General features: G+C 42.0%; 1 protein-coding gene across 2 annotated transcripts; it reads left to right on the top strand.

Annotated features, from left to right (window-relative positions):
* Positions 1-574: 574 nt before the first annotated feature.
* PHB1 (prohibitin 1) lies at positions 575-12,392 on the top strand. 2 transcript variants are annotated; one of them, XM_074224221.1, is made up of 7 exons: positions 575-594; positions 2,546-2,672; positions 3,810-3,971; positions 7,147-7,289; positions 7,430-7,546; positions 9,815-9,910; positions 11,216-12,392. In XM_074224221.1, the coding sequence occupies exons 2-7, from the start codon at positions 2,585-2,587 to the stop codon at positions 11,426-11,428; spliced, it is 819 nt and encodes a 272-aa protein (XP_074080322.1). In that variant the 5' UTR covers positions 575-594; positions 2,546-2,584; the 3' UTR covers positions 11,429-12,392. The 2 variants fall into 2 exon arrangements, with proteins under 2 accessions (XP_074080322.1, XP_074080321.1); XM_074224220.1 differs by having other exon boundaries at positions 587-639.
* Positions 12,393-13,322: the final 930 nt, after the last annotated feature.

Below are 13,322 nucleotides of genomic sequence, written 5' to 3'. Positions count from 1 at the left end.
TAACTTGAAGAGGAAGCAGATGCTCTAGAGCCTGGTTTGGAAACCCCACTGTGTGGCTCTGGGGGTGTCACTTGAACTTTTCGGTGCCTCAGTTTCCTCATCTGTAAAAATCACTCTCGGACCTTAGGAATTCAAGCATACCCAAAGAGGAAGAGGGGACTAAAGAAGTCATTGCCAAGGCTAGGCAGTGAGCACTGGTTGCCCTTTCTCTTTCTCAGTCCCCTATAGAAAGTCTCCCTTACTCGTCCTCTAGCCCCGGCCCCAACCCGAAGGCGCCCCGCCTTTAGCACGTCTGAGGTAAGGCTTGGTAGACGCTTCCGGTGGCACGTGTAGTTGTCCCAGGTGAACTACAGGCCCAGAAGTCTTTGCGGCCAGCTCCACACAGTCCAAACCAATGGAAAAGGATTTTCTTCACAAGCTTAAAGGCAGCAAGACCTTCCGGGAGTGGTAGTTCCTTCTCACAGGTAGGAAAGAGGTTCAGGACCCAGTCTTGAACTACCAATCCCAGAAGGCGCCACGTCCCTGTCAACCAACAGGAAGAAAGATTCTTCAGGAGGGGGCGGTGAAGGGAAGGCGGGACCCGACGCAGGCGCAGTAAGTGGGGTTGGGGAATTCATGTGGAGGTCAGAGTTGTGTCTGGTGAGCTAAGGGTTTGGGCCCTTTTTGGTAACCGCCGCGCGTCTTCCTCTCCCACGTGCTCCCGTGGGATACCAGGGGCTAGGGTCTGGGGGAAGGGTCGGAGGAAGGAAGAGGTCGTTGAGGAGAGGAGAGGGGCTGAGAGAGGAAATGGGAGAAGCCTGAGGGATAGAATCGGGGGGAGGAGAAATAGTGAGGAAAGTAGAGAGAATGGAGGGAAAGGCTGAAGGAGAGAAATACAGGCGGAGGCTGAGGAAGAGGAGAAAGAGGGAGGGGAAGGAAAAAAGTGAAGAAGGAAGGCTGAGGGAGGGAAAGAATGGAGGGGGAATGCTGAGGAAGAGAAATAGGAGGGGAAAAAAGGAAGGAGACGAAGAATGAGGGAGGGAAAGAATGGAAGGAGGAGGCTGAGAAGAGAAATGAGGAAAATCGAGGGGGAGGGAAAGAAAAAATGAAGGAGACTAAAGGGGGAAGGCTAAGGAAGAGGAGGGGGGAGGAAAAAGTGAAGAAGGAAGGCGTCTGAGGGAGGGAAAGAATGGAAGGAGATGGCTGAGGGAGGGAATGGTTGGAGGGGGAATGCTTAGGAGGAGGGGAAAAAAGAAAGGAGATGAAGAATGAGGGAGGGAAAGAATGGAAGGGGGAGGCTGAGAGAGGAGAAATAAGGAGGGAAAATGGGGGGGGAGAAAAAATGAAGGAAACTAGAGGGAGGGAAAGAATGGAGGGGGGAGGCCAAGCTTAGTGTGATACTGGGGAGATGGAAGGAAGAAAATGGTAGAGATAAGGGGGTAGAAGGTGACTCCTAGGAGGCAAATAACATTTAAGGGTTGGTTAGTGTTAATGAAAAAGACTTTAGAGTCAGAAAATCTAGGCACAGCTAGAAACCTTTGGTTTTCTTGTCTGTTAATGAAAAGTTTGAACTATTTGGTCTTTGAGGACTTTCTTAGCTATACAGAATCAGAGGGTATAGAAAGGCCTCAAAGCCAGGAAGATCCGTTTTAAATTCTTTCTCTGGCATATGCTAGCGTGTGTCCCTGGGCCAGTCACTTAACTTCCCAGTGTTTCAGGCAAATCTTAAGACCTTAAATTTCAGAGAAGGTGCCAACCTGCTGCTGGAAGTTTCTTCATACTATACCAGGGGTTCTTAAACTTTGACAGGGTCTGTGATTAAGAAAAAGTTGTGACTTTATTTTCATTGATTTCAAACTGAAGTTTAGCATTTTCTCTAATTATGAATATAGGCAATGAAGATTTTGAGGCAAGATTTGATAGGCTTTACAAGAATTGAAGAGAGGGAAAAAATAAGTGAGATCATCTGGTTTCTGATGTCCGCTTAATTTCATCTGATCTCTTAAAAAACTTTCCTTTCTTTCCTTGAATCTGCCCCTACTTATTCCCCTTGACCTCCCTATTGCATCTACTTCACTGTCATTCTATCTTTTCTGCTCTGTCTTTTTTTTGTTCTAATAAAATGACTTCTCCATAGGGAAAATGTTAGTAGATCTGCAGTTAGCATTCCATTGCTCAGTTATTTTCCTTTTTTTAAATATTGGAATTGCTTTTTGGTGAATCCTCATACTTCACCTCATCCCTACTATGACCACTAGAATCTGGTTTTTGTTTGTTAAGTGGGAAGGAGCTTTCACAGTGTTGTTGGAGTACCATGCCCTACCTAGTGAGCTACCTTTCCCAGATCACTCCCAGTCTCTGTTATCAAGTGTTTGTAACCAGAAATGAACACAGTCGGGAGCTGTAACTTAATGAACTCTTGAATCAGTCTTGGTTATGGTTAGGCATGGTCAGAATCTTCAAGAAAATAGAAATTTTATCCTGATTAGAATTGGTTTGGGAATTGGGAATGGATTTTCACAAGGGAATGGATGGGCCAGGCTAGCCTTTTGTTTTCTCCCTTTAGGTCTGAGAGGGCAGAAGACCAAGACTATCTGAAGAAGACATGGCTGCTAAACTGTTTGAAGCTGTTGGCAAGTTTGGTCTGGGCTTAGCTGTTGTAGGAGGAGTTGTCAACTCTGCCTTATATAATGGTGAGGCACTGGTAAAGACAGTTTCCTGACTCCTCTGAAGGGTTCCTTTTTGCCCAGTGTAACACTCCTGGTTAGTGATAACTGTCTATGAAAGTGGTTGTCTGAAAAGACTAACTAACCCAGTCCCTTCCATGCTATTTATACCTACTATTATGTCGGGTTTAGTCACTGTTTAAAAAGACCTTGTACAATTTTTTAGACTTCTGTTCTCATCCTTTGTTTACAAGTGTCCCTATCTTTGATTTTGCTGCATTGTTAAAACATGCTCTTCAGGAGTTCAGAAAACTAACAGATATCACTTTCCTTCTACCTTGGGTAGAATGCTTCCATAGGTGCCCTTGTAGTTTTAGGGCATTTATCAGATCCCGCAACTGCTTCCATAGAACTAAAATAGCATGTACATTTTGCGCTGTCAGAAATCAACAGAAAAACAACCTTCTGGGCATGTAGTTAGAGAATGAGGAAAGTTCTTCATGGCAGTGATGAGGCTTAAGAAGTAGAGTTGCAGACACACCCATGCTTTCCCAAAGTATTAGAGAGCAATTTCCAACTGCCTAGGACATTTTTTTCTTCTGATCCAGTAGGCACATCTATACACATGGATGGAAATCCTCACTAGCAATATAATCTTTGATTTAGTTAGCATGGATATGTTGCCCTCTCCTGATAAAATTTTGAGAAACAAAGGCTTCAGAAAATTAGAACTGGAGGTTCTCAATGTCAGTCTTCCTATCAGAAGTGCTGCTCTAACTGATGCTGATGTTGCACCTGAAAAGCATTCAGTTAAGTTGAAGTATGGCATATGACCCCAATATTGATGACCCAGATGGAGACTTTTTTTTAATGTGAATTGTGTTTTCCTGGACATGTGCTCAAGGGAGAAGGTGGTTAATCATAAAATCAGCAATTTCATCTTCTAAAGAGAAATGATGTTAGGGAACAGATCCTATTACCTAAGTCCTTGGGAAAGCACTTGGATTAGGAAACAATTACTCCTTAGAATTCTTTAGGGACACAAGTTCAGGAAAAGGAACCAAAAGAATGATCACAAAGCACCAGGACATCTATCAGATGTGTGAAAGTATATCAAGAAGTTCATTTTCCTGACTTGATCGTCTTTTTCTTCCTCCTTTCTAGTGGATGCTGGCCACAGAGCTGTCATCTTTGATAGGTTCCGTGGAGTCCAAGACATTGTTGTAGGAGAAGGGACTCATTTTCTCATCCCATGGGTACAGAAACCAATTATTTTTGACTGCCGTTCCCGGCCACGGAATGTCCCAGTAATCACTGGTAGCAAGGGTGAGTATTTTTTATGGGTCTCTATGAAAAGATAGTTATGAATAGTTAATCACAAAATGTGTTAGAGTACCAGGTCTGGAGTCTGAGTTCAAATCTGATCTCCAAACACTGTGTGACCCTGGGCAAGTCACTTAACCCTGTTTCCCTCAGTTTCCTTATCAGTAAAATGAGCTGGAGAAGGAAATGGCAAACCATTCCAGTGTCTTTGCCAAGAAAACCCCAAATGGGATTACCAAGAGTCAGACACAACTGAAATATGGTTCATCCAGTGCTAGATGCTAGCTAACCCAGAGGAAGAAACCAGTCCCCCATACAATAGAAGTCTCCTGGGTAACTGAGGAAAACATTTCTTTTTTTGTGAGTTTCTACTATTGTATAATTGGGAGATGAGGAAGTGAGTTATGATATAACTGGCTAAGAGATGAATGACATATATATATATACACACACACACACACATTCTTCACTGAAGTCCCTACTTCAATCCCTAATTGTGTAAAAATAAGAGTTATCTTTGGGATTTTGAACACTGCAGAGCACAAATCTTCCAACTTAGAATAACTTTTTGGTATGGTCATGGTGACTAATTATATCTAATATGTGGGTATAAGTATAGATAAATGTTTGTATACATATGAAGTTTAAAAGTGTAAATTTTCTACCCATGCTGTGTTCTCCTTCCTCTTTCCCTTCCTCACCCTCCCACCTAGTTCATGACTTACTTGGGATTTAACACTAATACTCTCTTTGTATGTGAATAACAGTATTGCTGCAATTATTGCTTAACCATATTGAATCTGATAAATAAAACAGCCTAGTGGTCTTTTTGATCCACCTTGGATGATTGGATGTTTTTAAACTACTTAGTAAAGCTTGGCCAGGCATCATGGAGGCACTTCTTGTGTTCATTTATCTGATGCCAAAAAAGGAGATGAAAGGTTTGCTGAGGTGAGCTCATTGGAATTTGAACTGAAAAACCCAACTCTGAACTCTCCACCTTATACACATTTAAGTCTGTGCTGCTTTGTTTCTTAGGTGGTTCTCATGCCTGTTTTCCACTAAGCTGGAAAGTCCTTGAAGACAGTTTGTTTTTGGTTTTCCTTTTCTTAAGAATCACCTCTCCCTACCCACAACTTACCAGGGTGGGATATAGGACTGCCAAATAATGAGGGCATTTCGTATCTTTGATTAATAATATTGAAAAAGGAGGCTCTATAAATATCAACATGTTGAAAGATTTACTTTTCAAAACGAAAACAGTGTTGTAGGAAGAGTGCCAAACTTGGAGTAAGACCTAGGCTTGAATCTCAGTTATTCCGTTTAATTGTCATATAGAGTCAGGCAACCTGTAAATTTTCCCATATATAAAGCTTTTTTCAGAGATATCTTGAATATGTATGGAAATATGTATGGAAAGTGGTTTGTAAGATCAAAACCACTTCATAAATATAAAATTCACATTTGTTACTGTAATCCCCATAGCATAATGACAAATAGAATGTGAGGAAATTCTCCTGGCCTTGGGGAAAAGTGGGTTGTACTCCCAGGGTTATGAAGGACTATCTGTGCTTTAATAAATGATATCATCCTTCAGTCTCTTCACTTGTCATACTGGGCCACTTTTCAGGATCCAGCATATAGTCTGCTTATTGATTGATTTTCTTTGTCACTTAGTCTCTCTAGATATTCAGCCTTAATTGCTGATAATCTAGGAAGGCTTAGGACAAAATGAAAAGTTATCCATTATCTTTGGAAAACCTTTCATTTCCTACTGCATATGGTAGGTGCCCTGTTAGGTAGACTCCGTCTCTGCTTTCTGCTGGTTTATAGTCACATAGAAGGACTTTAGAGAATGATCTCTAGTTATTCACTCTCCCATTTACAGGCAAGAGGCAGCCTTCTGCTTTACTACCTGTGTGACCTTAGATAAGTCACTTTACCTCAGTAGTCTCTGTCTCTCTCTCTCTCTCTCTCTCTCACACACACACACACACACACACACACAGTCATTCATTCATTCAGAACTTGACTTTATATGGTCGGAATTCTAAAAGGTAGAAGTGAAGAGGAATACCAAAAATGGAAGACAGGGAGCAGAGGCATAGAAACAGAAAGTAGAAGGAACAGAAAAGTTACTTGGGCTGAAACATTAAAAGTATGAGTGAGTGATAACATAAGGAATAACATAATCAGATCTGAACTTCAGTATTATCAATTTGGAAAATGGGTGGAGAATGGAATGAAGAGATGAGAATCCTGAGGCAAGCAGACCAATTAAGAAACTTTCAAATTAGTCTAGACAAGAAGTGATAAGTGCTTGAATTAGGACAGTGGCTATGTGAATGGGAAGATAGGTATAAGAGGCATTATGCACATGGGATCAACAAGGACCAGCAACTGGAAAGATGTGGAATCAGGGAGACTGAAAATTCAAGAATGATTCTTAGGTTCCAAACCTGAGTGACATGAAGAATTAGTGGAAATTAATGAAGATGAGTTAGTGGAGGAATAGGAGAAAAAAATAATGAATTCTGTTTAAACATAAGTTTAACATGCCTATAAAACTTCCAGTTGTAAAAGCCCAGTAAACTGGGACCCCAAAAGGTAGGGGTGGGAGTGTGTGTGTGTGAGAGAGAGAGAGAATCTTTTGATGGGGAATTAGAAGCAGCTGAACTGGGGCAAGAAACCCCTTTAGACTAGTCAGTACCTTTGTGCCATAAGACAAGTGGGGAGGCTTGTCCCTGCCTATCTATGAAGAGAGAGACTGGGGATAAATATGTAGTTTTGGATGTCATTTGCACAGAGATGATAATCAAACCCGATAAGGTCACTGAGAAAAATGGTATAGACAAGACACAAGACAAAATCATGAGATGCATCCACAGTGAAGAGTGAGACTTGGATGATGATTTGGGAATAGTAGGAAGGAATAACCCAACAGGTAGGAGGAGAACCAAAAGAGAACAGTGTCATGAAAACCTAAATAGGAAATATAATGTAGGAGACAGTGGTCAACAAAATCATGTGCCTCAGGGTGGTTTCCTAACTCTAAAATAGGCAAGTGAATTGACTTCTTTTCTTAGATTAGGACAGACTTGGGATGGAAAGCTGGTCATGTGAGATTTTTGACTCGCACACCTAACTTGTCCTCACCTTTTTTCTTCCCTGGCTGCAGATTTACAGAATGTCAATATCACTCTTCGTATTCTTTTCCGACCTGTTGCCAATCAATTGCCCCGAATCTTCACCAGCATTGGTGAGGACTATGATGAGCGGGTGCTGCCATCCATAACCACTGAGATCCTCAAGTCTGTGGTAGTAAGTAATCAGGGGCAGGAACCAGACATCTTACATATTGCCAGGAAGCAGAAAAATTTAGCTTTTGGTTGATTGGAATCAGGGAATGGTTTCTTGCTTTGTTTGTTTTCCTTCTTCCTCACTACTCTGCTGTCTTACAGGCTCGATTTGATGCTGGAGAATTGATCACCCAGAGAGAACTAGTCTCTAGACAAGTAAGTGATGACCTCACAGAGCGAGCAGCGACCTTTGGGCTCATCCTAGATGATGTTTCTTTGGTAAGATTCTTGAGGACAAATGAATTCAGTCTGCAGCTCTTGATTTCAAACTTGACTGTCCCTGTAGTTATTAGCAATTTCTATTTGGCCAACTCCCCAGCCTTATGTTGAGGCCAGTGATTGAGACTTGAAAGTGCCAAGTCTTCTTGTCAATCTGAAGTAGTCTTCTTGGGGCTTCTTTAAGCTTTAGTCATCTTTGGACAAGTCTGACAACTTGAAATTGCCTTCTGCTGTGCACATTTTTCTTTTAACCCTTGACCATCCCTGGACTCTCCCTTGCCATTGAATCTCTCACCCTTGTAGAAATGTGAACTCTCAACCCCCCAGGAAGTAAAGTCTCATTATAACCCTGTTTGACATGGGAAGAAACTAACTAGCATAAGGCGGGGGAACCAGGGCAGAATTCTAACCATTTCTGCCCAACTTAGACCTCCCTGACTAGCCCCTGAGAATTCCAGAACACCTCTGGTCTGACACATTTGTCAGTTGAGCTCCAGAAAGCCCCCGATGAAAGCTGATACAGTGTAAATAACTGGTTTGTTTCCCCAAAGCCTGATATGAGGGGCAAGGGACATCTCTAAGGCATAAGACATTCTCTTGAGATATTTATATGGCACTGTATGTCATAGGCCAGACAGAAAACAATGCAGGCGGGATAGCATTTCAGATCAAGGAGTGTGAGGGAAAGGGTTCATATTTCTGGACACCCTGGGAAAAGTCATTTGGAGCAATTTGTCCAGGAGGGTGGTGAGGGAGAGTGTTTCCTGTTCCATTCTACAGCACGTTGCTAGCAAAAGGCACCATTTTCCCTCAAGCATATGCAGCTGTTCAAACAGTCACCCTCTCTTCCCCAACACCCACCCCATTCACTCTCCCTGAAAATCCAAAGAAGCAGTAGCACACCTTGCATTAGATCCAAAAGAGGACTCTGTGGGCTCCCCCTTTTGGTGAAATGTAGGTCTACAGCCTTTTGGCTAATGGCATGTTCCTATAGTTAAACATTGTAGGTGTGAGAATGCATTAAGTAAGGAGCCAAGAAGTTGGTGTTTTGTTAAGCTTTAACCACATATTATACTCTGGGAAAATGTAGGCTGCCAGCAAGAAATTTTATCTTAGAAGCATGCAATGGTTTTGGGAGAAATGTTACCCTCAACTAGCCCCTTTCTAGTGAAATCTAATTCTTCATTTGCATCCAAGGCCTTTCATTTTTTCAGTAGCTTATATCTCTGTACTACATGTGTGCCCTTCCTCCCCAAAACTAAGAAAGATTAGAAGCTAAGCTAGCAGTCAGACAGCTGCAGTTCTGGAGGGAGGGAGGTCCCACAAAGTGGGACCCAGGTTATAATGCTAAACTCTTATTCATAAGAAGATACTTGGTCTTTTGTGTTAGGGAGAGTACAGGCAGGAAGCAAAATCTGATAGAAAAACCAAGATTTTCATCTTCCTTAATTTAAAAAAAATAAAAAAGATGGACACATTCTTTGCTCTTTGATTGGCCTCCAGTAATAGTCTTATGATCTGATCCCACTGTTCTTCTGATTTATTAGGATACATTTGACTGGCCAGCTGATTCAATTATCCATGGTATTTGGGGAATAGGACTATAGATAATGGGAGTTTGGAACCCTTATTCAGAGAAGTGGTTTTACCTGTCTTTCCCTTCTTTAAACCTTTTACCAGAAAGGCCCTAATTTGAGTTCCTCCTCTTCCCATCCTGTAGTGGTGATACTACTGAGAAATGAATTGGCACAAGATTTGGAAAAGTCAGTAGGACTGGATAATCCATAAGGATGTTGCATTGGTCTCCTGGGTCATTGAACTAGCCAAATCCTCACCTGAGACTAAATTTTTCCATCTGGCCATCTTAGATCTTTTAGCAGGGGAAATCAAAGGACCCTGGGAGAAAACTAGCTAGAGCTGGGGGAGGACTGAATTCTGTAAACTCCCTAAGGAAGTTTGGAGCCAGTTTCTTCTAATGCTTACAAACTACTATTGTGAAAGACTCCAGCTGTCGTTTTCAGTGTGAAATTGCTATATTGGTGTGACAGAACCAAATAAAGTTGGATATTTCTGGACTGTCATAGAACCTTTAGTAAAAACTGTTTGGTCCAGAGTATGGGGGGTGGGGGGAAGTTCCTGGCCTCACTTGCTCCTCCAGCTGCTGGAACCATTCCTGACCTCTCTTCCTCCCTAAGACTGTAGGGGCCTCATGACCAAGCTGTGTGAGCAATTATGCTTCCTCATCTTATTCTCCCTTTCTCCCCTCAGACGCATCTGACCTTTGGCAAGGAGTTCACAGAGGCAGTAGAAGCCAAACAGGTGGCTCAGCAGGAAGCAGAAAGGGCCAGATTTGTAGTGGAAAAGGTGAGTGTTGAACCAGATGGCGGAAACCTCTCTCTCTTTCCTTTCTCCTTCATTCTTTTCCCTGTTTGCTGGGTGGCCTGGAGATACATCTTCTGTCATATTTTTTGGGGGATAATTTTGGAGAGGGAGAATGAAGAGACAGGATTCAAACAGTTCCATCCCATATTCCCTTGGGAATGGTAGGGGCATTTGGAATTGCAATCCTAAGTCACTTGTATGGAGAAAGGGAAAGATCATCCTTAAAATAAAAAATATCTCTATTATAAATAAAAATGTTTCTTCCAGAATATTTTCAAGTTCTCTGAGAAATCCTTTTACACTACAGTTATATAATCTTGTGTGGACATTTTATATAAGAAAGAACCTAGTGGATAAAGCTAGTTGAACCCAATAACACTTTACTGCCTCCATACCTTAACTGAATTTCTCTCAGTAAAGCTTCAGATCAGAGAAAGAAAACAGAAAGGGCCTGATGAGTTATTTCTCTAATTTCAACTAGATTTTTCCAAGGATTCCCATTATATCTAAAATAGTTAATTTCATCTCTAAACTTAATTTATCACTCCTATATCACAAAACTAAGTGAAACTGGCATAGATGCCTTTAAATCCCCCCCTAAAATATAGTTTATTGTTTTCTCTTCATTTTGCTTTTATGTTTATTATAGGGCTATATTTGTATTGTCATTAGAAGGGAAAGAACCAAAAGATCCTCCATCTTGGACTTAATTGGCCTCAGGACCTATGGTCAGGGATTAGATTCCTCCCAATGTACTCATGTGGCAACAGAGTTCCAATATTAGTCCTTAAGTATCTATGTGTAAGAAGACATAGAAGCCAAATTCCTTTCCTGAAAGTGCTGGTTGTGATGGGCCTTGGGTTTTATTTAAGGATTTAAAGTTGAGGGGAAGACTGAGCCTGAAACTCCTAATATCTGTTCTTTTTTCTGCCCTCCTTGTCCATGGCTTCATTTGACTCAGAGTAGGAGATGCTGCCTGTCAGGGAAATAAAATGGAACCAGCAGAAATATATCCCTACAATAAAGGACTATGGTGCAAGGAATAGAGGAAGGAGAAGGGTTGAGTTGTGTTGAAAAATGACCTGAGTGGAAAAAAGACAACTTCTAGATGACAGAGATACTTGAGGGAAGACGAGTAGAGGTAAACACTTGTAGCACTGAGCTCCTCTGGCAACATGTGCAGGTAAAAGTGGAGTGTTTTCATACTAGGATTCATTGACTTGTTAGTTTCATTCATTGGTCATTAGTTTTCTCTTTATCGTGGGTTTCTCTTCCCAATTTTTTTAGGCTGAGCAACAGAAGAAAGCAGCTATCATCTCAGCAGAGGGTGACTCCAAAGCAGCTGAACTGATTGCCAATTCACTGGCCACTGCAGGAGATGGCCTAATAGAGCTTCGTAAGCTAGAAGCTGCAGAGGACATCGCTTATCAGCTTTCCCGCTCTCGGAATATCACCTACCTGCCTGCTGGACAGTCGGTGCTCCTCCAGCTTCCCCAGTGAGGCCAGTGGCCTTACTAACCCTACCCCACTCAGCCATGGTCTAATCCACAGCTTTTTCCCTGCCCCCACCCACCCACCCACCCAAAATCACTGTGAGATCTAATGATTTGGCTTAAGCAAAAGAAATAAAATTAAAGTCATTTTTGGGATCTTGAATTTCTCTATGAGATTAAACTCTTTAATTTTTTACATCTCTCTGTCCACCCCAACTTTAACTAAGAACTGATACCTGTTCTGAACAAGTGACTGGGGGAACGCTGCTCTCAACCCTCTGGAGAAGTACAACCTCGGTGCTGCTGGGAACAGAGAGATATGCAAGTGGACAACTTTAATGAACTGACGTAGATCAAAGCCTCTCACCATTTGACCGTAGAAGATAAGAAAAGGATGGCACCCAGAACCTCAGTTAGTTGTTGTCTATAATTATAGAGAAGGTAGCCCTCCAGTCATTCCAGTATTTTGTTTATAGACGATGTTTAGAGGAGATATTTAGAGGAGGAGGTACAGTGGATGTGCAGGAAAGAAATGGTCCTTCCATTACTGTGAGGCCGATCATTAACTTTGGCTTGGGGGAAGTAATTGTGTATATGATTGGAACTGACAGAGAGCTGGTCCTGCTGGGGTATAAGGGATATTATTTTCTCTTTCTCCTCTACTCCAAAGGGTTCTAACGATGGAATGGGCTTTGGAGAAGGGTCCTGGAATAAGTTGGGGATGCATCTGGAAGCATCTCACTCATTCTTAGTCCCTTTTAAAATGCTCAGGAGGGAACTCAGCCTGAGGGATTGCATTTGGCACTGACAGAATATGCTCTCCAATGATTTGTGAGTTCGTGGCTCTTCTTTTCAGAGACACTGACCTTCTGGACAGTTTTGTAGCTTATGTTGTGGATAGAATGGGAACAGCCGTGGGGGGAGAGAACAAATTGTGTAACCTGCCTTCAATAAATGACACCCAAATTCCCTGTCTTGGCCATGTGTGTGTTATTTGCTGGAGTACTGGGATTGGAACAAAGCTTTCTGGCAGATTTGTCTGAGTTTCATGTCTTTGCCTTTCTGGCTGGGAGAAAAGTCTTGTACTAAGTAAAAAGAACTTGATGTTTCTGTTCCAGGCCTGTCCCAAACCTGAAATGAATCTCTGGTGTCAGATGAGGTTTGTCAGCAGATGAGCTATTGAACTTGAGGGGTTAGAGGTAGATGGGAATGATATAACTTCCCATCATTGGCTATGGAGAACCAGTTATAAGTTAAGCAGGTGTCCAGCAATTCTCAATCTATAGAAATGTAAGCTGTTATTAATATCCAAAAGATCAATGACATGAATGGCCTAACAGCACAAAACCCCTAAATTGGTTTATATTGAGGCATTTGTTAAGAATAGTGAAGATGAGAATGGGGCTAAGTATGAAATTTCCAATCAGGTCTGTATACCAGATTATATTCTGACAAAGTATTAAAAAGGACTTACCCTAGCAGCTAACATAGAAGTGGGATTTTTGAGGGCCAGGGGATGGGAGCCTCCACTGAAATTGGAGAGGATGAATAATCTGAAAATGAGCCTAGAAATAGATCATTGAGAATATTTTGATTTCCATTCCCAGTTTAATTATGAGGAGAGGGTCATTAACAGGGCCCCCATGCTGGTCTTTGACCTGAACTGCCTATATCCTTTTCCAGAGCACTTGGACTGTCAGCTGGAGACTGGGTGCTGATGTACAGGTTTGGAACAGGAGGCTGAAGTGTCATCCTAGGTTCCATTCTGAATCCATCTCATAAACTCATAAACTGCATGAACCTACTCTCACCATCTGTCTCCCCCTCCCCAAAAGGCCTTCAATGTGTGCCTCTGATCTTGACTCCCACATGAACCCCAAATCTCTGAGCAAATGCCTTAT

The sequence above is a fragment of the Macrotis lagotis genome, chromosome 2 (genome assembly GCF_037893015.1).
Source record: "Macrotis lagotis isolate mMagLag1 chromosome 2, bilby.v1.9.chrom.fasta, whole genome shotgun sequence".
Classification (NCBI taxonomy): Eukaryota; Metazoa; Chordata; class Mammalia; order Peramelemorphia; family Peramelidae; genus Macrotis; species Macrotis lagotis.
Note: the sequence above shows the minus strand (reverse complement) of the source record. Positions and strands in the feature narration are given on the sequence as shown.